Genomic DNA, 26,802 nt, shown 5'->3' on the forward strand with positions numbered 1-26,802 from the left:
AAAAGAGCTGCAGAAGCAGAATTAGGCACTTGGGTAGCCATTAATGGGCTTCTTAAGGACCCCAGAAAGCCTAAGGCTTAATAATGCCCCCACCACCCCCACCATGATTTGGGAGACAGATCTGGGCTGCACAGGAGCATCATCCCCTCAAATACGCTAGATGAGGGCTAAGTGAAGGTGTGGGTTGGTGAGATCTAGGCTGCACAGAAGGCTACATGCTTCATTTTATGAGCATCATCCCCTCAAATACGCTAGTAGAGGGCTAGGTGAAGGGGTGGGTTGGTGGGGTGGGGTGATCAGTGATAAAAATTTAGTCATTACTGACTGAAACTGTAAGCAGTATTCAAGTTGCATCCTGACTCGAGCCCTAGATATAGCAATCATTACCTCCTTTGATCTGTGTTTTTCTGTGTTAACCATGTCGCTCACATCCATCAGCTTTGTTGATCGCTGTTCTGCATTGGCAGACAGGTTTAGCACCAGTTTACTAAGGTTCCTTTTGATGTGTTGGGCGCTCTGGATCCGTGAAACACATACAGGCCACCAACACTGAAGATAGTTCAACACTATTTTATTAACTCTTATAAATTGCTAAGCATACTATTACTGTGGGTTTATATGATGCTAGATTAACTAGAGGCCTGTCCTAACCAGTCGAATCACTCAGCACGTGGTGAGAGTCTGTACTGAAACTGATAAGCTCTTGTGCTTCTGAGAGGCTGCATCCTGAATGAGCGGGAAAAGTGATGCCCTCTGTCTTTCTAGTGAGTGTGTTCTAACTGGTGATTGGCTGTGGTGTTTGTGCATGTTGATTGGTCCTAGTGTATGTCCATCAGTGTGTGTGTCTGCACCATGATATACTGATGTATATTATGTCACCTTTGTCTCTTTTGGCATCAGTAAAGCGATATTTGGAATCCAGTACCCAGCCTCTGCTGTGTTCATGTAGCCATGTTATTAAAGTGGCTGATTCTTATAAGTTTCTCCTTAAGGTTGGCAGTTTGGTTTGTGGATTACATGTTTCCTGTACTCTGAGCACCTAGAGTAACTGATTAGATTTGAACCTGCTATCAGAAAAGTCTGACTGGTTTTCAAATCTGACCCCCTCAATGGATTGAACCAAGCAGAAACATTTCCGTATAAAATGGGAGTCACCAACTCTAGTTGGTCATGTTCCTGGAGGTGTTATCACATGACCTCTGCCTCCAACTACACTGGCCCCAGCATTGGTCACACTTCCCTCAGCCAATCACATAGAGAGCAAATAGACCATAGTGCAGAAGGAGGCTATTCGGCCCATCGAGTCTGCACCGACCCACGTAAGGCCTCACTTCCACCTGAACCCAATAACCCCTCCCGACCTTTTTTGGACACTAAGGGCAATTTAGCATGGCTAATCCACATAACCTGCACATCTTTGGACTGTGGGAGGAAACCGGAGCACCCGGAGAAAACCCACGCAGACACTGGGAGTACGTACATACTCCGCACAGTGACCCAGCAGGGAATCGAACCTGGGACCCTGCCGCTGTGAAGCCACAGTGCTAACCACTATGATACCATGCTGCACTTTACATCAACCAGCTGGCTAGATTGAACAGCCTTTTTCCCATCTCAGATTGTCTGCTGAGCACTTTCTGTTTGTTGAAGATTTTCTTTAATTTTTCCTATCATATTACACTTCGTGGTAATATATTGTTACTCTTTGCCTCGTAATCTAGAATGGTCTGATGGCGTGATGATCAAGAAATCAACAATCTTTCACTTGAAGCAAAACTGATCGAATAACAATTAAATTAAATTGAGTTTGCACACTCTACTAAGCTGTGACTGTTAATAAAGTAAGACTGAATCAGTTAAACTATAATCTATGATTAAGTGTTAACTAATGAATGCCACATACTAATTCTCTATAACCTAAACCAGTCCTTGAGTTGTTATCTATCTATCGCCTCTGCTAAAACTACCCAAGATTCCCTGAGTGTTGATATTTATACTGGGAACTGGTGGTGCCCAATATTGTTTACATTACACTGAGATGTAATAATTAACCCTTTTGTGTTATGCCTATATACATATTACATCCCCTTTTTTAAAACATTTCTTTTCTATGCACAACAAAGGAAAAAATGTATAATTACAATACGTGATAAGTATATATCTTTGTAACGTATTAACAAATGAGTAACGATCACAAAGTTCACTGTAAGCTATGTACAAATTCAGTCTGTTCAGTCATCTTCTCCTAGTAGATCTTCTTAATACACAAGGTGACATAGAAGTTTTAAAAGTTCCCTATGAGTCATCACAAACGTGAATATTGGTTCAACTATCATGGAAAATACTTCCATGAAAATGTAAATCTGAAAATATTTTGAGTTGCTTGATTTTCAATAGAGCTTGGCGATTTCGTCAAACTACTGTTCCGTCAGCAGTCTGAACTATGTAACAACATGGAGCTGCTTGTCTGATGACCTTTGCAGGAGCAGACCAACCTCATTCAGATACCTTGATCCTGACGGTACCATCTGGAAGCAATGAGTCCAGAGTGGTTGAATGCTGATCGTAATACATTCTCTGTTGTTCACGCTGATGTTTCATCTTCTGTATCACCGATAGATGATCTGGATTTGGTAGAGATATAGATGGTAGAGCTGTTCTCAAATATCTGTTCATTAACATCTGTGCAGGTGACATTCCAGTCGAAAGAGCAGTCGCTCTATATGATAGTGACGCGAGATTGATATCTGACGAAGAATCTAAAGCTTCGTTCAGAAGTTGTTTGATGATTTGAACTCCTTTCTCCACTTTATCATTCAACTGTGGGTAATGTGGCATCGGTGTGATGTGAGCAAAGTTTTGAGAAAAGTCTGCCCATTCTTTACTGTTGAAGCATGACCCATTGTCAGACATGTCAGTGGTAGGAATACCATGTCTGGCAAAAGTTTCCCCACTTTCTTTGATGACCGACCTGGATGTGAGATCTGATAACTTCATGACTTCTGGATAATTCGAGTAATAGTCAATTATAAGGACATAATCACGACCATTGCTGTGAAACCGATCTATGCCAACTTTAGCCCATGGAAATGTTTCCAAAGCATGTTGTTATAGCTTCTCCTTGCATTGCGCAGGTTGAAACTTCTGACAAGTTTCACATTCAAGTACCATATCAGTAATGTCACGATTGATACCTGGCCAGTAAACAGTTTGTCTTGTCCTTCTCTTACACATTTTTCAATGCCAAGGTGACCTTCATGAATTTGGTTGAGTATCATGAGTCGGAGAGACACTAGAATTACTATCCGATCTAGCCGAAGTAACAGTCCATCCAAGGCTGTCAAGTCTTCTTAAATATTTCTGAATTTAGAACAATGCCCTTTCAGTCACCCATTGTTGAGATGGTGTATAATTCGTTTAAGCATTCTATCCTCATTTGTTTCTTCACAGATGAGGTTGATCTTCACCTCCGAGGTAGGAAGATTGTCAGCACACAGCTGTACTTGAGATTCTACATGCTGAATGAATTCAGAAAGTTCACTTCTTGTCTGCCTTCTTGTCCTCTGGAACTTTAATTCATTGAATGGCAGCAATCTTGTCATTGTCAGGTCACACACCATTTTCAGAGATCTGATCGCCAAGGAATATCAATGTCGAAATGCCGAAACTACACTTGGTTTTATTCAGCTCCAGACCGTGCTTGTGAACTCGTTGAAATGCCTTTTGTAATCTTGAGATGTGTTCTTCGCGTGTCGATGACCAAATGGTTATGTTGTCTACATAGACACAAACACATCCAATTCCCTCAGTCATCTGTTCCATAATGCGATGAAAGATCTCAGACGCTGAGATCATCCCAAGTGGCATCCTGTTATAACAGAATCTGCCAAAAGGCGGGTTGAAAATGCATAACTTTCTTCTAGATTCATCAAGTTGCATTTGCCAGAATCCTCTAGATGCATCTGACCTGCAAATGATTCATGCGTTGGCCGTTTCACTCGTGATTTCCTCTCTCTTAGGAATAGGATAGTGTTCCCTCATGATATTCTTGTTGAGATCCTTGGGGTCTATGCATATCCTCAGATCACCAGAAGGTTTCTTCACACAAACCATCGAGCTGACCCAGTCAGTTGGTTCAGTGATTCTTGAAAAGATGCCTTGATGTTGCAATCTTGCGAGTTCAAGTTTTAATCTTTCTCTGAGTGGAGCAGGAACTCTCCTCGGAGAGTGTACCACAGGTTGGACATCCGTCCGTAACAGGATTTTGTACTTGAATGGAAGAGTATCTATGCCTTCGAAGACATCGGAAAATTGATTCAGAATCCCTTGAATGTCATCTTGAAGCATTGGTTGAGAGTTTGTTGCACAATACATCCTCTGTATAAGGTGTCAATCCTTGCAGGCATGCACACCTAAGAGTGAATCAACAATCTCAAATCTTAGTCTAATCGCTATATCATTGTTGGAAACTAGCAAATAGCATGATCCAATTGATGCGATTGAATTGCCATTGTAGTTGCGTAGTTGACGAGCTGATTGATTTATTTTAGAGGTTTGCTTTAGCTTTGTGAAATCAAGCTTGGTAAGCAAATTGGCAAAAGCGCCTGTACAGAGGTTAAAGTTGATTGGATAATCATTTACTTGCAATACAGTGTTCCATTCTGTGTCAGAATTGATGGAGTGGACTGTCTTGAGAAGTGATGATACTTCAGCGGATTGAGCATACTTTTCAATGATTCCAACAAAGAAAATGTCTTCCAAAGAGTAAACATCAGTATCCTTTGAAAAAGTTTGTTCAAAACCTCCTTTAGATTCTATATTTCTCACATTAATCTGTTTTGAATTTGACTTTGCAAATTTAAATGCGAGTGTGGATCTGCACTGAGCAGCAAAATTGTTTTGCTTGCCACATTGTGAACATTGTTTTCCTCTGGCAGGGCATTAAAGTAGGAGGTTCCACACCTTGTACACATCATGACGTAGACGTCATCACCCACGACATGTATTTGCGCATGCACAGATCGGTTTTCGTCTGTCTCGCATCTTTTGATGAAGTGCGCATGTATAGGGTTAGAATGCGTGGGCGCAAGATGGGTGCCATCCAAAACACGCATTTTCTTCATCTGCGACACTGCCTTAACACATTCTGCCTCAAAATTCGTTTTCGAGCCCTTTTGACGGAGAAAACATTCTTGGTACTGATTTTTCGATAACTGATGTAAATGACACATTTCAATCTAACATGAGATCCTTTTGCCTCGGCGATCGTTCTGTTTTTCATCAATTATGCCAAAGACTATTTGGTCTCTAATCATGGAATCATTCAGTACTGAGAAGTTACAAGATTGAGCTAGCAGTCTAAGATCAGTAACAAAGCAATCAATTGATTCACACTTGTATGCATTCTCTTATTGAAAATAAAATGCTCAAACGCTTCTTTTGTTTGAATTTTGCAATGATAAAACTTTGCAACTATTACTTCAAACTTACTTTTATCTTGATCCGCCGTATATTGGAAAGAATGATAGATTTAAATGGCATGTGGGTCAGCCATAGTGAATAGAAGAGCTATTTTACGTGCATCAGTAGCATTATTCAAATCGGAAGCCTCTAAATAAATTTTGAACTGCTGCTTGAACATCAGTTTACATCAAGTTTACCGGTGATCCTTAGTTATTGTGGAGCTTGAGCTTTATCCATCGATCCTGGATTCATCGAAGTTCTGCAGTATCAGGCTCGTGCTTCGCAAGTCGAATAGATTCTTGGTTTCCTTTTGCTCTAATCTTATTAAACTAAACTAGTTAGCTTCAGTAGCCAATCCCTAGTACCATGTTATATTACACTTTGTGGTAATATGTCGTTACTCTTTGCCACATAATCCAGAATGGTCTGATGTTTCGATGATCAAGAAATCACCAATCTTTAATTTGAAGCAAAACTGATTTATTGAATAACGATTAAATTAAATGGAGTTTGCACACTCTACTAAGCTGTGACTGTTCATGACTGTTAATACAGTAAGACTGAATCAGTTAGACTATAATCTGTGATTAAGTATTAACTAATGAATGCCACGTGCTAATTCTCTCTAACCTAAACTAGTCCTTCAGTTGTGATCTATCTCTCTTCTCTGCTAACACTACCCAAGATTCCCTGAGCGTTGATAATTATACTGGGAACTGGTGGTGCCCTCTAGTGTTTACATTACACTGAGATGTAATAATTAACCCTTTAGTGTTATGCCAATATACATATCATTACATTTCATATACATTTTTGCCCTGGGTGGCTCTCAGCAATGTTCTGGAGATTGATTTTTTTCAAGCCTAAAGACTCCAGGGCAATCCTGGCAGGTTGCAAACCCTTCATTAGTATGTATTATAGACCATATGCTGAACACTGACCAGCCATACAAATATCATGGCTGCAAGAACAGGTCAGAGGCTGGGAGTTTGACGCGAGTAACTCACCTCCTGACTATTCAAAGTATGCCCACCATCTACGAGGCTCAAATCAGGAGTGTGATGGAATACTGTCCATTTGCCTGAATAAGTGCAGCTCCAACAACAGTCAAGAAGTTTGATACAATCCAGGATGAAGCAGCCCACTGGAATATGAAGCCCACTCTTTGTTCTCTCTCTCTCCCCCACCCCGGACGAGGATATGTGTTTCCAGACTGCACAACTGCCACTGAGTCGGTCGCTATAAAAAATATACAGCTACTCCCCGGATAATTATTCTCTCGTTTTTCTTTCCTAGCCCCCTGAATACACAACAGTTGTTTGATGTGCCCCCACATTCGGATGAATAGCCTGAAGGTTTGCACTGCTCCTTCACTTCTGTGGCACTCTCTGCTTGCTTGGGTTCTGTACCACAGGCCTGCCTCAGTGCGGAGTGTTCACTGAAACCTGATGTGCCTTTTCGAATCTGGATTGATTTCTTTATGGCACTGAAGTGGTAATGTAACCTTCCCTTTCCGTGCATTCAGTGAAATCGATCTGATATATAGATTTTTTTTAAATGGATCAAATGACTATGGCTTAAAGTCACCTCCTCGATCTGATTCAAGTTTGATTGAGTTCTATTTTATCCTACCCCTGCTAAAGAGAATGTCAATGCTCATACTCACTCACGCGCTCTCTCCTGGTTAATGTGCCATTTTTCCATTTGAGCTCATGTGCAAATTACTCTCCTTGTTTGATAGAGGTGATCTGAAATGATTTTATTTTAACGTCAGTTGGAACTGAAATATAGGGGTGAGGGGAATATTATTTTGCATTTGGTATTTTGGTGATCTGAACTGCGCTGGCTGGAAGATTGGTGGAGGATGATTCAATGGTAACTTTCAAAAGGGAACTGGACAAATATGTGAGATGGGAAAGGTTTGCTGCAGGGCTTTGGGGCAAGAGCAGCAAAGTCATCTTTCAATGAACCAACAGAGGCAGGATGGGCGATTGGCATCTGCCCTTGTGAGAAGATTTTGCGATTAATTCCAATTGGTGGGGAAACGTTTCAACTTCTGCCCCTCGACGCTTTTGTAGTATTTTAAAATATAAATGAAGTCTTCAGTGCTGAATAATTTCTAAATCCATTGAGCATGTGTTTTCTCCCAGGAGAAACAGTAAAATTAACTTTGCCAAAATACCTCGGAGTAAAACTGTTCAAACTGTTCTAGGTTGATTCCTTGGTCACATGAGGATGATTATTGATGAAGCATAAATTATTGGACAATGAGCCGCTCTGATTTTTTTGAAGTTCTGCAACGCAACTAATAAGTGTTTCTTCATTTAAGAGATGTAATGCAGAACAAGACCAGCAGCGCGAGTTCAATTCCCGTACCGGCCTCGCCGAACAGGGGCCAGAATGTGCCGACTAGGGGTTTTTCACAGTAACTTTGTTGAAGTCTACTTGCGACAATGAGTGATTAGTAATAAGTGATTAGAAATTAGCTGTGTTTTATTTAAAAGATGTTGAAAGTTGAGTAAAAATGAAGGTGATGATGGAGCTGTCTTTTATTTTTGGATGCCCACAGCAAATGTATATTATACAATAAGCTACCTTCCAGCTGAGCTGTTCAGATACTTATTTTTGAACGTTGATCAATGGTTTGAGGTCCCAGAGCTCAAACGTCCGCATGACGAACAGGCACTCAAACTCCCGATTGCATTGTCGATGCAAGACATGTTGCGACATGCAACGGCGTGGGGAGGGGGTGGTGGCTTCAAGACAAAACCTTGGAGGGCAAACAGCCGCATGTTTGCGTGTTTTGTATGAGGTAATCCCTGTTTAGGAGCACTACTGAAGAAGGACTTTACCGCTGCACTTGATTTTGCTCGTTTTCCTGAAGTGCAGGGCCGCGTGCAAAGGACCCAATTAGTCCATTTCAGTCGTTTTTTGAGAAGCTTCACCGATTTCATTTATTTCAGGGTGATTGGTTTGATGTGACGCTTACGTGGTTGATTGGTGATAACAAGACAGTTGAAGGTGTAATTCCTTTCCAGGTGGAAAAATGGCACATTGACACATTTTTTTGTGATGTACCAAGAGTGAGCTTGGTTATCTGACAAAAATGGTACCCTTCAAATCTGTGTTCCTGTGCAATTGTGAGCAAAATTGAGAATTCCCAACTGTTTCAGTAGGTCTTTGGAGACCAGCATATGATTGCACCCTTTAGAGCATACCAAGAGAATGACGAGTACATGCCAAGACCTTTATCGTTTAGCTCCATTCCATTTTTGTAACCTTTTTGAGTAGGATCTCCAGTTAGTTAAAGTTGAAAAGAAACTTTAGCACACAACTGCTTTTAATTTTCATGTCTGAATTAGCATTCAGACCACTCATCATTTATTTCTGTGCGTAAAATTATCAAAGATGACACCACAAGCTGCAGATGTAGCATACACGGGAGTAAGTAAATCAATCATATTGTCAGTTTAATTTTCCCACACATTCCACCATGGAAAACCACCATTGAATTAATTGACCTTACAGCAGACGTGGATGAAACTTGAATTAAAAAAAAAAGTATGGCTGCTTTATATCCTGAGGCAGCTGACTTCTTTCTTCGGGTCTACTTCATAGTCCCAGCAACGCTTCACTACATCTAAATTGGTGTTCATATTATAATAATAATAATCTTTATTGTCACAAGTAGACATACATTAAGACTGCAATGAAGTTACTGCGAAAAGCCCCAAGTCGCCACATTCCAGCGCCTGTTGGAGTACACAGAGGGAGAATTCACAATGTCCAAATTACCAAACAGCACGTCGTTCGGGACTTGTGGGAGGAGACCGGAGCACCTGGAGGAAACCCACGCAGATACAGGGTGAATGTGCAGGCTCCGCACAGACAGTGACCCAAGCCGGGAATCGAACCTGGGACCCTGGAGCTGTGAAGCAACAGTGCTACCCACTGCACTAATGTGCCGCCTATATTGTATGAACTTAGTGTGGCTGCCTACAGACCATCCCAGACCAACATTCCAGTCCGTACACTCATACGGACTCGATCAGCCTATTGGGATAGTCATCAGGAGCAAGAAACCTTTTTGGCAACGGACAGTCAAGTGCAGTTACATTTGTGGCTGAATGGCCTTGGAGAGGGTGCACATGGTGTTTCCACTGGCACACTTCAGGCCTTCCTTGACTGCTGGATGCCACGAGGACTAGAGTGCATCACTCCCGGTACTGACATTCATGTTTAGTTAGTTAAGTCTCCTTTGCCACTTTTGTTTTAGTTACAATTTCCCACACACCAGGGACTATCATGCCCTCTCATAGTTATAGAGATCTCCAGCCCTGAAAAGGCCCTTCGGCAAATTGCATCTGCACCGGTCAAAAACATCTACCTATTTTAATCCCATTTTCTAGCACTTGGCCCATACCTTGTATGCATCGAAGGGGAAACCATCTAAAATACTTCTTAAATGTTATGAGCGTCTCTGCTTCCACCACCCTTTCAGGCAATGAGTACCAGACTCCCATGACCCTCTGGCTAAAAAGGGTTTTCCTCCCATCCTATCTAAACCTCCTGCCCCTTGCTTTAAATCTATGCCCCCTCATCATTGATCCGTCCTCCCAAGGGTGAAGTTTCTTCATGTCTACTCTATGTATATCCTAATAATTTTATACATCTGAATTATGTGTCTCTCTTTCCGCCTCCACTACTAGGGCTCCTATGCTCCAAGGAAAATAACCCGTCTACCTAATCTTTCTTCAAAGCTCTCCAACCCAGGCAACATCCTGGTGAATCTCTTCTGCACCCTTTCCAGTGCTATCACATTCCCCCCCCCCCTCCCATAATGTGGATTCCAGAACTGCGCATAATACTTTAGCTGTAGCCTAACCAACATTTTATACAGTTCCAACATAACTGTCCTGCTCTTAAACGCTATGCCTCAGATAATAACCACTTTATCACTTTTGTTTAATTTGTTGACTTTTTTGTTTTATTCAGAGGAGGAGCAAGAAACCGGAACAATTTTCACTGCTTGTCCTCGCCCAGAGATGCTGTAATTGATGTTAGGATGCCTACTATCACATTTGGGCACAGTTACATTCGCATGTTATGATCCCAGACCAGACCCAAACATTTGCTAGGATACTGGACAGAAACCTCAATATTTTATTTAATTTCTAAGACTGTAAGGAAAAGGTACTTCACTCCAGGAGTGACTCCACACACAAATAGGGATGTGGTGCATTAAAACATATGTTATTATTAATGCAGTATTAAACTAACTTTAACATCATACAAGAAATAGCTTAATGCTTAACAATAGAATGAAACACTAACCTTCAAGCAAACAAACCCATCTCTTAAATCCACTTCTAAATATAGTTCGCAAACATAGGAACTTGCTATGTAGAGATGCATTGGAGAAACTGCTTTGAGAGAGAGGTCCTTTAGGAAACAGCCTGCAGAGTCTTGCCTGTGTCAAACTATGGTTTAACTTCCCAGTATTTGGCAAAGAGCTCCTGTTCAGTTCACAGCAAAATCTAAACTGAAACTCAATACCTGACTGCTTCAGCCTCTGACTCCTCCCATTAACTATATCATCTCTATCCCACCAACTGGGTATGACCATCTTACTAAGGCTAACCACAACCCCTCAATTATCTAAACCACAGGGAACCTTCTTCATACAAACAGAATTCCATTAGCCTTATTTATGTAAATGCTATATATGGTTGGAATGAATGATTTAACTTTTACAATGCTTTAATTGCCCCTTCTGTTGCCCCAGTGTCTGCCTGTCTTTTAAAGCAGGATTCCTTACTGCAGTAGATGCATACACATAGTAACCCAGGCTTTTAATGATTACTGTGCCAGATACATGTAACACAATAAATGTATGAAATGCCTACATTAATCACATACACAAATGTAACTAAATGGTGAGCCTGGGCTTTCCCTGACACCTATTATCAATCTTCCGTTTCACCACTTATAATGCAATATTGTGAATGGCTCATTCCATGTCTTATTCCAGTGATTAATGGAACATTGTACATTTTGTTCCTTAAAATGTTAAAAAGAGCTGTTGTATTCTGTAGTTTCCATGCAAATTTGATCAGATGTATGATTGGAGCACTCGTCTGACTTTAACTCAGCTGTTTAATTTTAAGCTCGGGTAAATGTAAAGTACCTGGATATTGCTTACTCATCGTTGATAACACCTGGACATTGCTTGCTCATCGTTGCTAACCCTGTGCCCTACAAATATCACCCCCCCCCCCCCCCCCCCCCCCCCCCCCCAGGCCCCCAATGGGAAAGCCAAGTGATTTAAATGCCCAGGTATACAAAGAGCTTCAAAATGTGACTGCCCTTCATCATGGAATACAAAAGGGAGGAAACTTGGGCTTCATTTCTACAGCCTCTTGCTCAGACCCCAACTGAAATGCTGCATTAAGATTTGGGAACTGTTGGATCCGAGCAGTAGGCAAAGCAAGGTTTATTGTGCATTAATGAAATGCACAACTACTCTTCTCCACTCCCCGAAGGGTTCTCCAGCCCCGATCTACATTTTAGGCTGAGGTTTTTATACCCAAAAAAGGGAAGCTCCGCCCCTTTAAGGAGAAAGTTAATACTCTGCTGAGGTCATGGGAACCTGGTAGTCCATCCCCGTGACCTCGGTGAGAGTTGTAAAAGACACCTTAACTTGGGAAGTACATTTTACCCTTGGGCAGGGTGAGGTGCAGTTTCACCAGAATTGCAGCACTAAAAAGTGAAGTTTTTAAACGCAGAACAGAATCTTCCATTCTTGGTAGGCGGCCTGAAAAAGCAACGAGACACCCCTGCTTGCTCCAAGGATGAAGAGGGGGTGGTTCTCGCGGGATGACAGTTGTGGCAGAAGGGGACCATGGGAGGCTGTCGATGGCCAATCCTTGCTACTGTTCATGCTCTCAATCATGCACTAATTAGTAAAGATCGAGGGGAGGCACAATTTTATTGGTTAAGTAGGTCACATGTCAGTAGGCTCTCCTGGAGTTACAAAGAGGTAGGAAGGGACCCTTAATGATCATGAATTGGCCATTTAAGGGACTTGAGGGGAGATGGGGTGGGAAGGTCACCCTTGGGCCATCTCGCCAGAACTTCCAGCAGATGCAGGAAGGTGTCGGGCGTCGATCCCAATGCCAACCCACCAAATCCTTAGGCCCACCTCCTTCCTTTCCTCATGCCGGGGAAGAAGATTCCGCAGCTTCTATATTTTTGACGTATATTTCCGTGAGTTGAGAAAGTGGAGGGATGACCTAACTGAGGTGATTAAAGTGGCAAAACGATCTCATTGGGTCAACCCAGAAGTAATTTCTTCTGATCTGGGTCAATGAAAATGTTCAAAACTGAGATTGATTTTTGGTAGCTATTGGTATAAAAGGAATGTGGAACAGGACTGGCAAATAGAGTTGAGGTACAGATCAGATGTGATCAAAATGAGCCGTGGATGGAGCAGGCTTCAGGGTTCCCCTCTCGTTCTTTGCTGAGATGTCACTTGTGTCAATCTGGGTGCACAAGCTTTCTCCTTAAAGCACCATGTCGCTGCTTTGTAATGCTGTTTTAATATCCAATCTCTGCTTATCTGGCCCCATATTACTTACCTTGAGTATTAACATTCACTTTATCTGATATATTTCTAAGAGTAGCCGACAATGAGAGTAATTTATTAATTTATTTCCAATGTTGAAGTAAGTAACTATAATAAAGGCATTTACTTTTAGCTTTATGGGTTTGTTTTTACAGGTCAACCAGTTTTATACTGGTGCTCACGCAACATGACGTTCTGGAGCAGCATCTCCTTCAATCTGGCTGTCCTCATGAACCTGCTGGTCGCATTATTCTATCCATTTGAAGGTGTCCGAGGAGGTAATATCACCTTGATTCATGTGTAATTTGTGTGACTCTTTTAAGTGGAATGTTTGAACATGCTCATGTCCATTTTGGATTATCTTCCTCTCCGCATCAACAAAAGTTTGGATTGAAATTTGGATGATTTTACTCTCTGCCTAGCTTTTCAGTTTAAAATTCATTTCAGTCTCAAACACTTGATGAAAAGCTTTGTCTAAATCTAAATAAGCAATGAGTGGCTCAATTCGGGGTCTCAATTTAATGAATTTGTGACCATTTCATTTTAACATATATTGTTTTAAAACTATCCCCAGGGTGCTGCCTGGTTTGCAGGATAGGTCTTTTGAGGAAAGGTTGAGGGAGCTAGGGCTTTTCTCTTTGGAACAGAGGAGGGTGAGAGGCGACTTAATAGAGGTTTATAAGATGATGAGGGGGATAGATAAAGTGGACGTTCAGAGACTATTTCCTCGGGTGGATGTAGCTGTTACAAGAGAGCATAACTATAAGGTTCAGGGTGGGAGATATAGGAGGTATGTCCAAGGTAGGTTCTTTACTCGGAGAGTGGTTAGGCTGTGGAATGGACTGCCTGCTGTGATAGTGGAGGCGGACACTTTAGGAACTTTCAAGCGGTTATTGGATAGGCACATGGAGCACACCAGAATGACAGGGAGTGGGATAGCTTGATCTTGGTTTCAGACAATGCTCGGCACTACATCGAGGGCCGAAGGGCCTGTTCTGTGCTGTACTGTTCTATAGCTGTTACTTAAACAGCCAAAGATGACTAATTCTAGACAATTTGACATGTACATGAAGAGTTTTGAAATTTTATCAGTCCCAAAATTGAGAAAATTAAGTTTTTTGAAAATCGTTTGGAATTGAAAGCACTTGACATGGAGATAGTCATTAGTTGGAGACAATAAATTTTGATAACTGAATTACGTGGCCAGGCTTGTTGAATCAAATTTGTGCATCATCAGTTAGGCTTAAAATACAGTTCTGTATTCAGCAAGGCTGCTTAATATTTCAGAATAACGAAACTACTTTCACAATTTCCAACAAATTTTTTTAAGACATAAAATTGTTTGCCAAACTACAGTTGTTGCATCCGTTCTGAGACGGTGGCAACCATGACGCAGTGGTCATGCTCTCACCTCTGAGCCAGAAGGTTGCCAGTTCAAGTAACATTCCAGAAACCTGGGCACAACATTCCACTGCAATTCTGAGGGAGTACAGCACTGTTCGAGGAGCTGCCGTTCAGTTGAGATGTTAAACTAAGGCTGAGGCTGCCCCCTCAGATGGATGCGCAAGATCCCGTGTCATTCTTGGGAAGAAGAACAGGAGAGGTTCATCCTGGTGCCCTGTCCAATTTTTATCCCTCATCAAACATCATTTTTTTAATATAAACGATTAGCTGGTCATTTTCCTTTTGCTGCTTTGTGGGAGTTACTTCTTTACAAATTGGTCAATGTGTTTCCGTATATTAGAGAAGTGACTAGACTTCAGAAGAACCTCATTAGCTGTAAAACGATTTGGGATGTTGCAAGGTCATGAACAACACTTCGGAAATGCATTCATTTTTATCACACCGGAAATCCCCTGTAACTGCAAAATTAGATTGAGAAGTCTATGTTCATGCTGATATGTGAGGTGGAAGTGCCAAATGCACAACAGTCAACGTTGGATGCGTTGTGTGGTCAATTGAAATCCCACTACAGAAATAGAGTTGGTAGACAAAATTAACAGCGACCACGGATTGAAGCTACGGGTGATGAATATAAATTTTTTTAATTTAAAAAAAAATAAATTTTGAGTACCCAATTATTTGTTTTTCCAATTAAGGGGCAATTTAGCGTGGCCAATTCACCTAACCTGCACATCTTTGGGTTGTTCGGGTGAAACCCACGCAGACATGGGGAGAAGGTGCAAACTCCACATGGACAGTGGCTCGGGGCCGGGATTCGAACCCGGGTCCTCAGCACCGCAGTCCCAGTGCTATCCACTGTGCCACATGCCACCCTTGAATATAAAATTTTAATCCACGAGGTAAAAACTGCACAGAAAAATATTTTTTCTCAAAATTTGAATAAGTTCTACATGGTCAAATGCTTTTTCAGCATCCAAGGAAATTATAACTTCTGAAGAAGGAGACGGAGACTTGGAGTAAATAATATTAAATAGCCACCTTAAGCTGGAGAATGACTGTCAGCTCTTAATAAAGCCAGATTGATCAGGAGAGAATAGTTGACTAAATGGCGTCCAAATGGAGGGCGAGAACTTTGCCGCATATCTTGTAATCTGTGTTTAGCAGAAATTTGGGGCGAAAGGATCTGCACTCAGGAGGGTCCCTTACACTTTTTCAGCAATGGTGAGATATTTGCCTGATTTAATGTAAATGGAAGATTACCATGAGAAAGCAATTCTGACAAGACTAAGCAGGGGAGATGAATGGGAAGAGAATTTAAAAACAAAATCAACAGAAAAACCATCCGGTAGCACCTTGATGGCTTGATCTATTTCTTGAGTTGAGAGGGGATTATCTAACGTGTACCTACTAACAGGGCACAAGGTTGGATATCAAGCTTGTCAAAAAATGAATGAAAGTTAGAATTGTCTGCCACCTGCGAGGAATACAGAGTAGAGTAGAACATTTTAAATGTATCATTTATACACTTGGGGAATCTCATGTCGAAGTACCAAATACACTGCGAAGATCTGTGGTCAGGTTAAAAGTCACTGGCATGCCAAGTTAGCTACAGAGAATTATTTTGGCTTTTTCACCATGTTCATAATACTGTTGTCTGGATTTCAGAAAATGGTGCTTAGCCTGGTTGGTATATAAAAGATCAAATTTGGTCTGTAAATGGAGTCTTTCCTTGTAAAGCTCAAGAGTTGGCGCAGACACATACCACCAGTCAATTTGGAGTCAACTAATTCAGATAGGTGACTTGAGCACTGCTTACTGATTTTTGAATGAAATAATCTGACCATTGAAATAATCTTGGATGTTTCCCAAATAGTGGATACAATTACATCAAAAGTCGTATTGATGTCTTAAGAAAAAGTCAACCTGGGAGGAGATAAATTTAATAAATTCTTCATCAGAGAGAAGAATAGGATCAGAATACAAAGTACGTTGAGCGGGCCCATTTTGTCGATGTGGGTGGACGGAAAAGATCAGATATAACAATGCTATGATATTCATTGGAGTCTAAAAGCGAAAGAGGTTTACTATCTTAAAAAGAGCATTTCCTGAATAAGAATGATGAGCTGGAGGGGGAAAAAAAGAAAAATCTCTTGCAGCAGGTAAAAGAGAACACCACTGATCTGTAACTTTGTAGACTTGTAAAAGGAACAGAATTACAGAAGCTGCTCCAGCACTGTCATGAGAAGGATTTAAAACACAATTCAAGTCCCCACCCAGAATCAGATGATGGTTGTGCATGTTGGGCAAAGAGGAGAAAAAGATTGGTTTTAAAAAAACTGACCATCATCCTAAATGAGTGCATACAGGTTGGTGAGAATGGCTTGTTTACTAACAAAACCACCAGATATAATCATGAAGTGCCATTAGGATCCGCTATGATATGTGAAGAGAGAAACCAGATATTGTTCTGAATCAAAATTGCAGCATCACCCTGCTGAAATTTGGAATGAAAACCTGCGCCCCCCCCCCCCCCCCCCCCCCCCCCCCCCCCCAGGCTAAAACAATCAGATGTGAGCAAATGAGTTCCCTGGAGAAAAACAATACCAGCCTTAAACTTCTGCAGCTGAGAACATAGCTTGCTGCGTTTTACAGGGTGATTCTGCCCTTTTACATTCCACCTAACAACATTTGTAGCAACTTCAGACATGTTAGATTAAGCATTCTTGGGTGTCATTACACAAAAAAAGAAAATTAACTGACCTGTTATGGGCCAGGGTTTAGAAAACTCCAAAGTTTATTATGGAGTTCACCTGACCTATTATCTGTTTGTTGAATTTGGGTAGGATGAGCACAAGAGCCTGTCTTTCAGGTGTTATTCAGTGAACTTCTTGGGCGTTTTTAATCCAAAAAACAAGCTTCATTCTAAGAATTTAGTTACATTTGTATAAACACCCACAGTAAGAATTTTTAATCAACTACAAACATAAAAACCCTGCACAGCGATAGTAATCTATGTATAACCCTTAATTAATTTGTCCTTGACTGTTCCAATTCAATAACAAAATCCAAGTAAAACCAGAAACCCCTTTTCAAAGGCATGGCCCAGAACATGGCATTCTCACTTGTATGAGACTTGTTATTGATACTCTGTTCCCGTTTTTCAAACAGCAGATTTGAATTCCTTCCAGAAAGCAATTATTTCTTTATGAAGATAGAGAAAGACACTTCTTTCAACCAGTACAGTTCAAACCAGTCCAAAACTCAAAGCGAAAGTAAAAATTTATAGAGCCACAGCCCAAATCTACCCACACAATGACATAATTGAAGTCATGTGATAAGACAAAAACATTTCTTAAAGGGACACTCCCATGACAGACTAGATTGAGGTAACCAAGTTGAAAGAAATCACAAAGTGATGAAGAGCAACCAAAGAAAAAAGAAATAGGAGAGACGAGAGAAAATGAAAATAGAAAAAGTCCACAACACCAGCCCTGGCACCTCACCCTGCCCTTCTTCTTAAGCTAGATGCAAACATAGTCATCTTTTTTTTTGATTTTTAAAATAAATTTTTCTCCCGGACGTTGCAGTAGGAAACCCTTGACCTCCGCAAAGGCAGCTTTTGGCTACTGCTGCAGTGAAATCCGGAAAAATTTAAGATTCTGTTGCTTTTCAAGAGCAGGGTAACTTTGTGTCCAGCCAGCTGCAGAGTCTCCGGTAGCATTGTGGATAGCACAATCGCTTCACAGCTCCAGGGTCCCAGGTTTGATTCCGGCTTGGGTCACTGTCTGTGTGGAGTCTGCACATCCTCCCCGTGTGTGCGTGGGTTTCCTCCGGGTGCTCCGGTTTCTTCCCACAGCCCAAAAGATGTTAGGTTAGGTGGATTGGCCATGATAAATTGCCCTTAGTGTTGGGTGGGGTTACTGGGTTATGGGGATAGGGTGGAGGTGTTAACCTTGGGTAGGGTGCTCTTTCCAGGAGCCGGTGCAGACTCGATGGGCCGAATGGCCTCCTTCTGCACTGTAAATTCTATGATTGACATGATAGGAATGGACTTCAATAATGAAAGGCCTCGGCCTCAGACTTGTAGCCTTGTTTTCAGCCTGGACTGTCTGGCAGCAGCATCTCTGCGGGAACAGTCCGCACGCGGGGGGGGGGCGGGCGGGGGGGGGGAACCCAACACCTTTTCAGTAGCTGTGCCGCAGGTTCCGTAGGACAAGGGCCCTCAGTTATCCCCCACCCTAAAAATCCTCCGATTGGATCTCCTCGACCTTGCTTCAAGGTCTTCAGTTTTAGCCGTCAATTTGTCGACTACACATCAGAGCGAAACCACTTTATTCTTGAGCTGCATCACTTTGAATACTCATTGGCGGAGTGCTAGGACTGGCAAGGCGCTCCCCTGTGAAGTGCAAATAGCATTGACCGAGTTAATGGAAGTCAGTAGCTCCTCTCAGTCAGTAATCGACCGCGAAGTTCGATAGATGTTTAAAAAATCCACCTCATCATCGATTTTAGACAAAGGTTTTGATCTCAGAAAGGCTATAGTAACAAGAATTGGTTTTCTGTGGTTGGGAGTTCCTCCATCAGATGGTCAGGGGCGGCACAGTGATTAGAACTGCTGCCTCACTGTGCCAGGGACCTGGGTTCAATTCCAGCCTCTGGTGACTGTCTGTGTGGTGTTTGCACTTTCTCCCAGTGTCTGCGTGGGTTCCTTCTGGTTTCCTCCCACAGTCTAAAGATGTGCAGGTTGGGTGGATTGGTAATGCAAAATTGCCCCTTAGTGTGATTGGGTGCAGTCACTGGATTACGGGGATAGGGCAGAGGATTGGACCTAGGTGGGTTGCTCTTCCCAAAGTTCAGTGCAGACTAGATGGGCCAAATGGCCTCTTTCTGCACTGTAGGGATTCTATTCTATGATCAGGTACAAGCAGTGCCAAGACTTGACAGTCCGTATCTGGTTGAGGGAAGGACAGGATTGGCCAAGTGGTAGAAGTTTCAGTAGGGGAGCATTTCGGGAACAGGGGCCATAAAAAAAATGAAAATCGCTTATTGTCACGAGTAGGCTTCAATGTCGCCACATTCCGGCGCCTGTTTGGGGAGACTGGTACAGGAATTGAACCGTGCTGCTGGCCGGCCTTGGTCTGCTTTAAAAACTCGCAATTTAACCCAGTGTGCTAAACCAGATTCAGTAAGTTTTTTAAAGTGCTGGTGGACAAGGATAAGAGTGGTCCTCTGGTGAATGTGCTAAATTGGAGGAAGGCTAATTATAACAATATTAGGCGGGAACTGAAAAACCTAGATTGGGGGAGGATGTTTGAGGGTAAATCAACATCTGACATGTGGGAGGCTTTCAAATGTCAGTTAAAAGGAATTCAGGACCAGCATGTTCCTGTGCGGACGAAGGATAAATACGGCAAATTTCGGGGACCTTGGATAACGAGAGATATTGTAGGCCTCGTCAAAAAGAAAAAGGAGGCATTTGTCTCTGCCAGAAGGCTGGGAACAGACGAAGCCTGTGTGGAATATAAGGAAAGTAGGAAGGAACTTAAGCAAGGAGTCAGGAGGGCTAGACGGGGTCACGAAAAGTAATTGGCAAATAGGGTTAAGGCAAATCCCAAGGCTTTTTACACGTACATAAAAGGCAAGCGGGTAGCCAGAGAAAGGGTTGGCCCACTGAAGGACAGGCAATGGAATCTGTGTGTGGAGCCAGAGGAAATGGGCGAGGTATTAAATGAATACTTTGCATCAGTATTCACCAAAGAGAAGGAATTGGTGGATGTTGAGTCTGGAGAAGGGTGTGTAGGTAGCCTGGGTCACATTGAGATCCAAAAAGACGAGGTGTTGGGCGTCTTGAAAAATATTACGGTAGATAAGTCCCCAGGGCCAGATGGGATCTACCCCAGAATACTGAAGGAGGCTAGAGAGGAAATTGCTGAAGCCTTGACAGAAATCTTTGGATCCTCACTGTCTTCAGGTGATGTCCCGGAGGACTGGAGAATAGCCAATGTTGTTCCTTTGTTTAAGAAGGGTAGCAAGGATAATCCAGGGAACAACAAGCCGGTGAGCCTTACGTCAGTGGTAGGGAAATTACTGGAAAGAATTCTTCGAGACAGGATCTACTCCCATTTGGAAGCAAATGGACGTCTTAGTGAGAGGAAGCATGGTTTTGTGAAGGGGAAGGTCGTGTCTCATTAACTTGATAGAGTTTTTCGAAGAGGTCACAAAGATGATTGATGCAGGTAGGGCAGTGGATGTTGTCTATATGGACTTCAGTAAGGCCTTTGACAAGGTCCCTCGTGGTAGACAGGTACAAAAGGTGAAGTCACATGGGATTAGGGGTGAGCTGGCAAGGTGGATACAGAACTGGCTAGGTCATAGAAGACAGAGAGTAGCAATGGAAGGGTGCTTTTCTAATTGGAGGGCTGTGACCCGTGGTGTTCCGCAGGGGTCAGTGCTACCAATATGTACAACGACCTCTGCCTGTTTGCCCGCTACCTGTTCGGAGACATCCTGGACCCTGGCACCAGGGAGGTAACATAGCATCCTGGAGTCTCTTTCACGTCCACAGAAGCACCGATCTGTGCCCCTATGACTATTGCTCTTCTGCGCTTTGACCCTCCCTTCTGAACATCAGAGCCAGCCGTGGTGCCATTGCTCTGGCTGCTGCTGTTTTCCCTTGATAGGCTATCTCTCCCCCCCCCCCCCCCCCGCCCCCCCGACAGTATCCAAAGGGGTATACCTGTTCAAGAGGGGGACAGCCACGGGATTCCTGCACTGACTGCCTGCCCTTTCTGGTGGTCACCCATTTCTCTGCCTGCATCTGGGTTGTGACCACATTTATGTAAATGATTTGGAGCAAAATGTAACTGGTCTGATGAGTAAGTTTGCAGACAACACGAACATAGAACAGCCCCTTCGGCCCTTGATGTTGTGCTGAGCATTGTCCGAAACCAAGATCAAGCTATCCCACTCCGTCATTCTGGTGTGCTCCATGTGCCTATCCAATAACCGCTTGAAAGTTTCTAAAGTGTCCGCCTCCACTATCACAGCAGGCAGTCCATTCCACAGCCTAACCACTCTCCGAGTAAAGAACCTACCTCGGACATCCCTCCTATATCTCCCACCCTGAACCTTATAGTTATGCCCTCTTGTAACAGCTACATCCACCCGAGGAAATAGTCTCTGAACGTCCACTCTATCTATCCCCCTCATCATCTTATAAACCTCTATTAAGTCGCCTCTCATCCTCCTCAACCTTTCCTCATAAGACCTATCCTGCAAACCAGGCAGCATCCTGGTAAATCTCCTTTGTACCCTTTACAATGCTTCCACATCCTTCCTATATAGAGGTGACCAGACTGCACACAATACTCCAAATGTGGTCTCACCAGGGTCATATATGACCCTGGTGAGACCACATTTGGAGTATTGTGTGCAGTCTGGTATACCGCTGGTAACTGGTCTCCAGTCTGAAAATTTTCCATCCACCACCACCCTCTGTCTTCTATGTGATAGCCAGTTACTTATCCAATTGGCCAAATTTCCCTCTATCCCACACCTCCTGACTTTCTTCATGAGCCGACCATGGGGAACCTTATCAAACGCCTTACTAAAATCCATGTATACGACATCAACTGCTCTACCTTCATCTACACACTTAGTTACCTCCTCAAAGAATTCAATCAAATTTGTGAGGCAAGACTTACCCTTCAGGAATCCATGTTGACGATCCCGGATTAAGCTGCATCTTTCCAAATGGTCATAAATCCTATCCTTCAGGACCTTTTCCATTAATTTACCGACCACCAAAGTAAGACTAACTGGCCTATAATTATCAGGGTAATTCCTATTCCCTTTCTTGAACAGAGGAACAACATTCGCCACTCTCCAGTCCTCTGGCACTATCCCCGTGGACAGTGAGGACCCAAATATCAAAGCCAAAGGCTCTGCAATCTCATCCCTTGCCTCCCAAAGAATCCTTGGATATATCCCATCTGGCCCAGGGGACTTGTCGACCCTCAGGTTTTTCAAAATTGCTAATACATCCTTCCTCAGAACATCTACCTCCTCCAGCCTACCCGCCTGTATCACACACTCATCCTCAAAAACATGGCCCCTCTCCATGGTGAACACTGAAGGAAAGTATTCATTCAACGCCTCCTATTTCTTCTGACTCCATGCACAAGCTCCCACTACTGTCCTTGACAGGCCCTACACTCACCCTGGTCATTCTTTTATTTCTCACACAAGAGTAAAAAGCCTTGGGGTTTTCCTTGATCCGACCCGGCAAGGACTTCTCGTGCGCCCTCCTAGCTCTCCTAAGCCCTTTTTTTTTAGCTCATTCCTTGCTACCTTGTAACCCTCAAGCGACCCAACTGAACCTTGTTTTCTCATCCTTACACTCTTCCTTTTACCTCTTGACAAGACATTCAACCTCTTTTGTGAACCATCGTTCCCTCACACGGCCATTTCCTCCCTGCCTGACAGGGACATACCTATCAAGGACACGCAGTATTTGTTCCTTGAACAAGCTCCACTTTTCATTTGTGCCTTTCCCTGACAGTTTCTGTTCCCATCTTATGCTCCTAATTCTTGCCCAATCGCATCATAATTGCCCCTCCCCCAATTATAAACCTTGCCCTGCCGTATGGACCTATCCCTCCATTGCAATAGTGAAAGACACCGAATTGTGGTCACTATCTCCAAAGTGCTCTCCCACAAATAAATCTAACACTTGGTCCGGTTCATTACCCAGTACCAAATCCAATGTGGCCCCCTCTCTTGTCGGCCTATCCACATATTGTGTCAAGAAACCCTCCTGTACAAAAACTGCCCCATCCGAACTGTTCGACCTGTAGAGGTTCCAATCAATATTTGGAAAGTTAAAGTCACCCATGACAGCTATCCTGAGACCTCCACACCTATCCATAATCTGTTTTGCAATTTCTTCCTCCACATCTCTATTACTATTTGGGGGCCTATAGAAAACTCCTAACAATGTGACCGCTCCTTTCCTATTTCTAACTTCGGCCCATATTACCTCAGAAGGAAGATCCCCTTCGAACTGCTTTTCTGCAGCCGTTAAACTATCCTTGATTAACAATGCTACTCCTCACCTCTTTTACCACCTTCCCTACTCTTACTGAAACATCTATACCCCGGAACTTCCAACAACCATTCCTGTCCCTGTTCTAACCATGCCTCTGTAATGGCCACAACATCGTAGTCCCAAGTACCAATCCACGCTCCAAGTTCACCTACTTTATTCCGGATGCTCCTTGCATTGAAGGATGTGGAGGCTTTAGAGAGGGTTCAGAAGAGATTTATCAGGATGTTGCCTGGTATGGAGGGTATTAGCTATGAGGAGCGGTTGAATAAACTTGGTTTGTTCTCACTGGAACGACGGAGGTTGAGGGGCGACCTGATATAGGTCTACAAAATTATGAGGGGCATAGACAGAGTGGATAGTCAGAGGCTTTTCCCCAGGGTAGAGGGGTCAATTACTAGGGGGCATAGGTTTAAGGTGCGAGGGGCAAGGTTTAGAGGAGATGTACAAGGCAAGTTTTTTTTTTTTTTACACAGGGGGTAGTGGGTGCCTGGAACTTACTGCCGGAGGAGGTGGTGGAAGCAGGGACGATAGTGACATTTAAGGGGCATCTTGGCATGCATGAATTGGATGGGAATAGAGGGATACGGACTCAGGAAGTATAGAAGATTTTAGTTTAGACGGGCAGCATGGTTGGCACAGGCTTGGAGGGCCAAAGGGCCTGTTCCTGTGCTGTACTTTTCTTTGTTCTTTTGTTGTTTGTATTGGTGTTTCCCTTCTGAGTGCGGGGGCACAATGATGAAAAACACGGCAATTGAGACTGGCGCAAATGGAATCGAGTCAGCAAAAGATAACAGTGGCAGCTATGTAAAGGTTGGGCACTAAATAAATTAAATTAACTAGGAAACTGTTGAGTTAGAATATAGAATTCTATATACTCTGGGCAGTTCCTACGGATTGGAGTGTGGCAAATGTAACCCCATTATTCAGAAGGGGAGGGGGGGGAGAAAAAAGGGAGAATTCCAGACCAGTTAGCCTGACCTCAGTCGTGGGTAACATGCAAGAGTATAAAAGACGTGATAACAGACTGTTTGGAAAGGATTAACGGGACTTAACAAAGTCAGCATGGGTTTATGAAAGGTAAATCATGCTTAACAAACCTACAGGAGTTTTTTGAGGGTGTAACTAGTAGAATAGATGAGGGAGAACCAGTGGATGTAGTGTATTTGGACTTTCAGAATGCCTTTGATAAGGCCCCTCATAAGAGATAAGTGGGCAAAATTTAAAAGTGTGGATAAGTGGCAGCCAGTGGGGTACTGCAGGCGGCATTGCTTGGGCCCCAGCTGTTCACAAGATATCTAAATGACCTGGATGAGTGAGCCAAATGTAACATTTCCAAGTTTGATGATGACACAAAACTGGGCACAACTGTGAGTTATGGGGAGGATGCAAGAAGACTTTTAGGCTGTATAGATAAGTTGAATGAGTGGACAAACACATGGCAGATCCATACAACATAGCTATTTGTGAAGTTATACACTTTGGTGTGGGGGGAAAAAAGAAAGGATGCATATTATTTAAATGGTGATATATTGGGAAGTGTGTATGTACAAAGGCACCTAGATGCCCTTTTGTACACTAGTCAACAAAAGTGGAGTGGAACAAGCAATCAGGAAGGCGAAATACTGTAGTATGTTGGCTTTTTTTTGCAAGAGGATTTGAGTTCCGAAATAGGGATGTCTTGGTGCAGTAAAACAGGGCCTTGGTGAGACCACATCTGGGGTGTTGCATGAGTATTGGCTCCCTACTTAAAGGATATACTTACTGGATGCAGGAAGGATGTTTTCCCTGGTTGGGGAATCTAGAACCAGGGGACACATTCTCAGGATACAAGGTAGACCATTTAGGACTGAGATGTGGAACCATTTCTTAACTTAAAGGTTGGTGAACATATGATATTCTGTACCACAGAAGGCTATGGAGGCCAAAACACAAACAAGAAAGCCATTTTCTTTAGATTTTAATGGCATGAAGGGGTATGGGGAGAAAGCGGGAATATGGCTGATAAAGATCAGCCATGATCCTATTGTATGGCAGAGCAGGCTCAAAGGGCTGAATGACCTACTCCTGTTCCCAGTTTCTGTATTTTGTTCTTCAAAAAAGGTTAATCTGGGCAGGAGCTCAGAAAAAACAGTCTTCATGTTTTGTTGCTCAAGAGCTCATCGCTCCCACCCCTAAAACCCTGGATGTTCTGCTGTCCGATCACTCACCAGATCTTTGGCAGTATTGGTATCAGCTCACAAATTTCACCATTTGTCCTTTGTGGTAGAACCTGTAATGCCCTAAGCATTCACAGAACTCCGGGAAGGTTTGCATGTTCAAGTGTCATATTTGATAGATGCTGGAAGTTCTCGGCTGGCTTCAGTGTTGAGAGCATAAGGCAAAGAGAATCTTTGCATAGTACACAATTCTTTGGGTGTTATCCCTGCAGCTTGTTCCAAGCTCATGCAAATGGTGTCGTCAGTGAGGGACTGAATGCTCTTGCACCTTGCAGTATATCTGTTCAGCCTCCAAGAGTGAAATGTGTGGAACTAACAGGACATTACAAACAGTATGGGGTCGATTCTCCAATATTGGGCCCAAGAGTTTGTGGCGTCGTGAACGCCGTCGCGTTTCACGATGGCGTGAAACGGGCCCGGTTATGTACGATTCTGGCCCCCACAGTTGGGCCAGCTCCATCCTGCGCATGCGTGGCGGACTTCTTTGGCGCGCTGGCCCCGACTCAAGATGGAGTCGGTATTCGGGGGCCGGCCGCGCCTGAACGTAGGTGGGGGGGGGGGGGCGGAGAGGCCGGCCCACCGACCGTTCCACCGACCGTTCCACCGACCGTTCCACCGATCGTTCCAGCAGTGTTCCTGCCAGGGGTGAACGGTGCCGGCGGGACTCTATCATATCGGTGCGGCCGCTCGGCCCATCCGGGCCGGAGATTCGGTGGCCCTGCTTATTCCAGTGGCCGTGGCCGGCGCCCCGCACCTTGGAGAATCGCGCGCCAGCGTCGTGGCACGGTTGCGCCGATTCTCCGGCGCGGGGCTCGGAGAATCGCCCCCAATGGTCTCTACCTCGGGCTCAAATTGTTAAATTATGAAGACAGGTTGTATAAATGGGACCTGTATTCCCTCGAGTCAAGAAGGAAGATACAAGAAGGATGTTCCTGATGGCAGGGGTGTTCAGAACCACGGCTCACAGTCTGAAGATACTGGGTAGTCCA

General features: G+C 43.4%; 1 protein-coding gene across 4 annotated transcripts in view; it reads left to right on the forward strand.

The window, feature by feature from the left end:
* Positions 1-26,802, forward strand: part of LOC119973141 (inositol 1,4,5-trisphosphate receptor type 1) — a 624,311-nt gene that overhangs the window by 454,481 nt on the left and 143,028 nt on the right. For all 4 annotated transcript variants that reach the window (XM_038810748.1, XM_038810749.1, XM_038810750.1 and 1 more), the window contains one exon: positions 13,243-13,365. In XM_038810748.1, the coding sequence (XP_038666676.1) occupies positions 13,243-13,365 (123 nt within the window). The remainder of the gene's footprint in view (positions 1-13,242; positions 13,366-26,802) is intronic.

The sequence above is a fragment of the Scyliorhinus canicula genome, chromosome 11, assembly GCF_902713615.1.
Source record: "Scyliorhinus canicula chromosome 11, sScyCan1.1, whole genome shotgun sequence".
NCBI classification, from domain to species: Eukaryota; Metazoa; Chordata; class Chondrichthyes; order Carcharhiniformes; family Scyliorhinidae; genus Scyliorhinus; species Scyliorhinus canicula.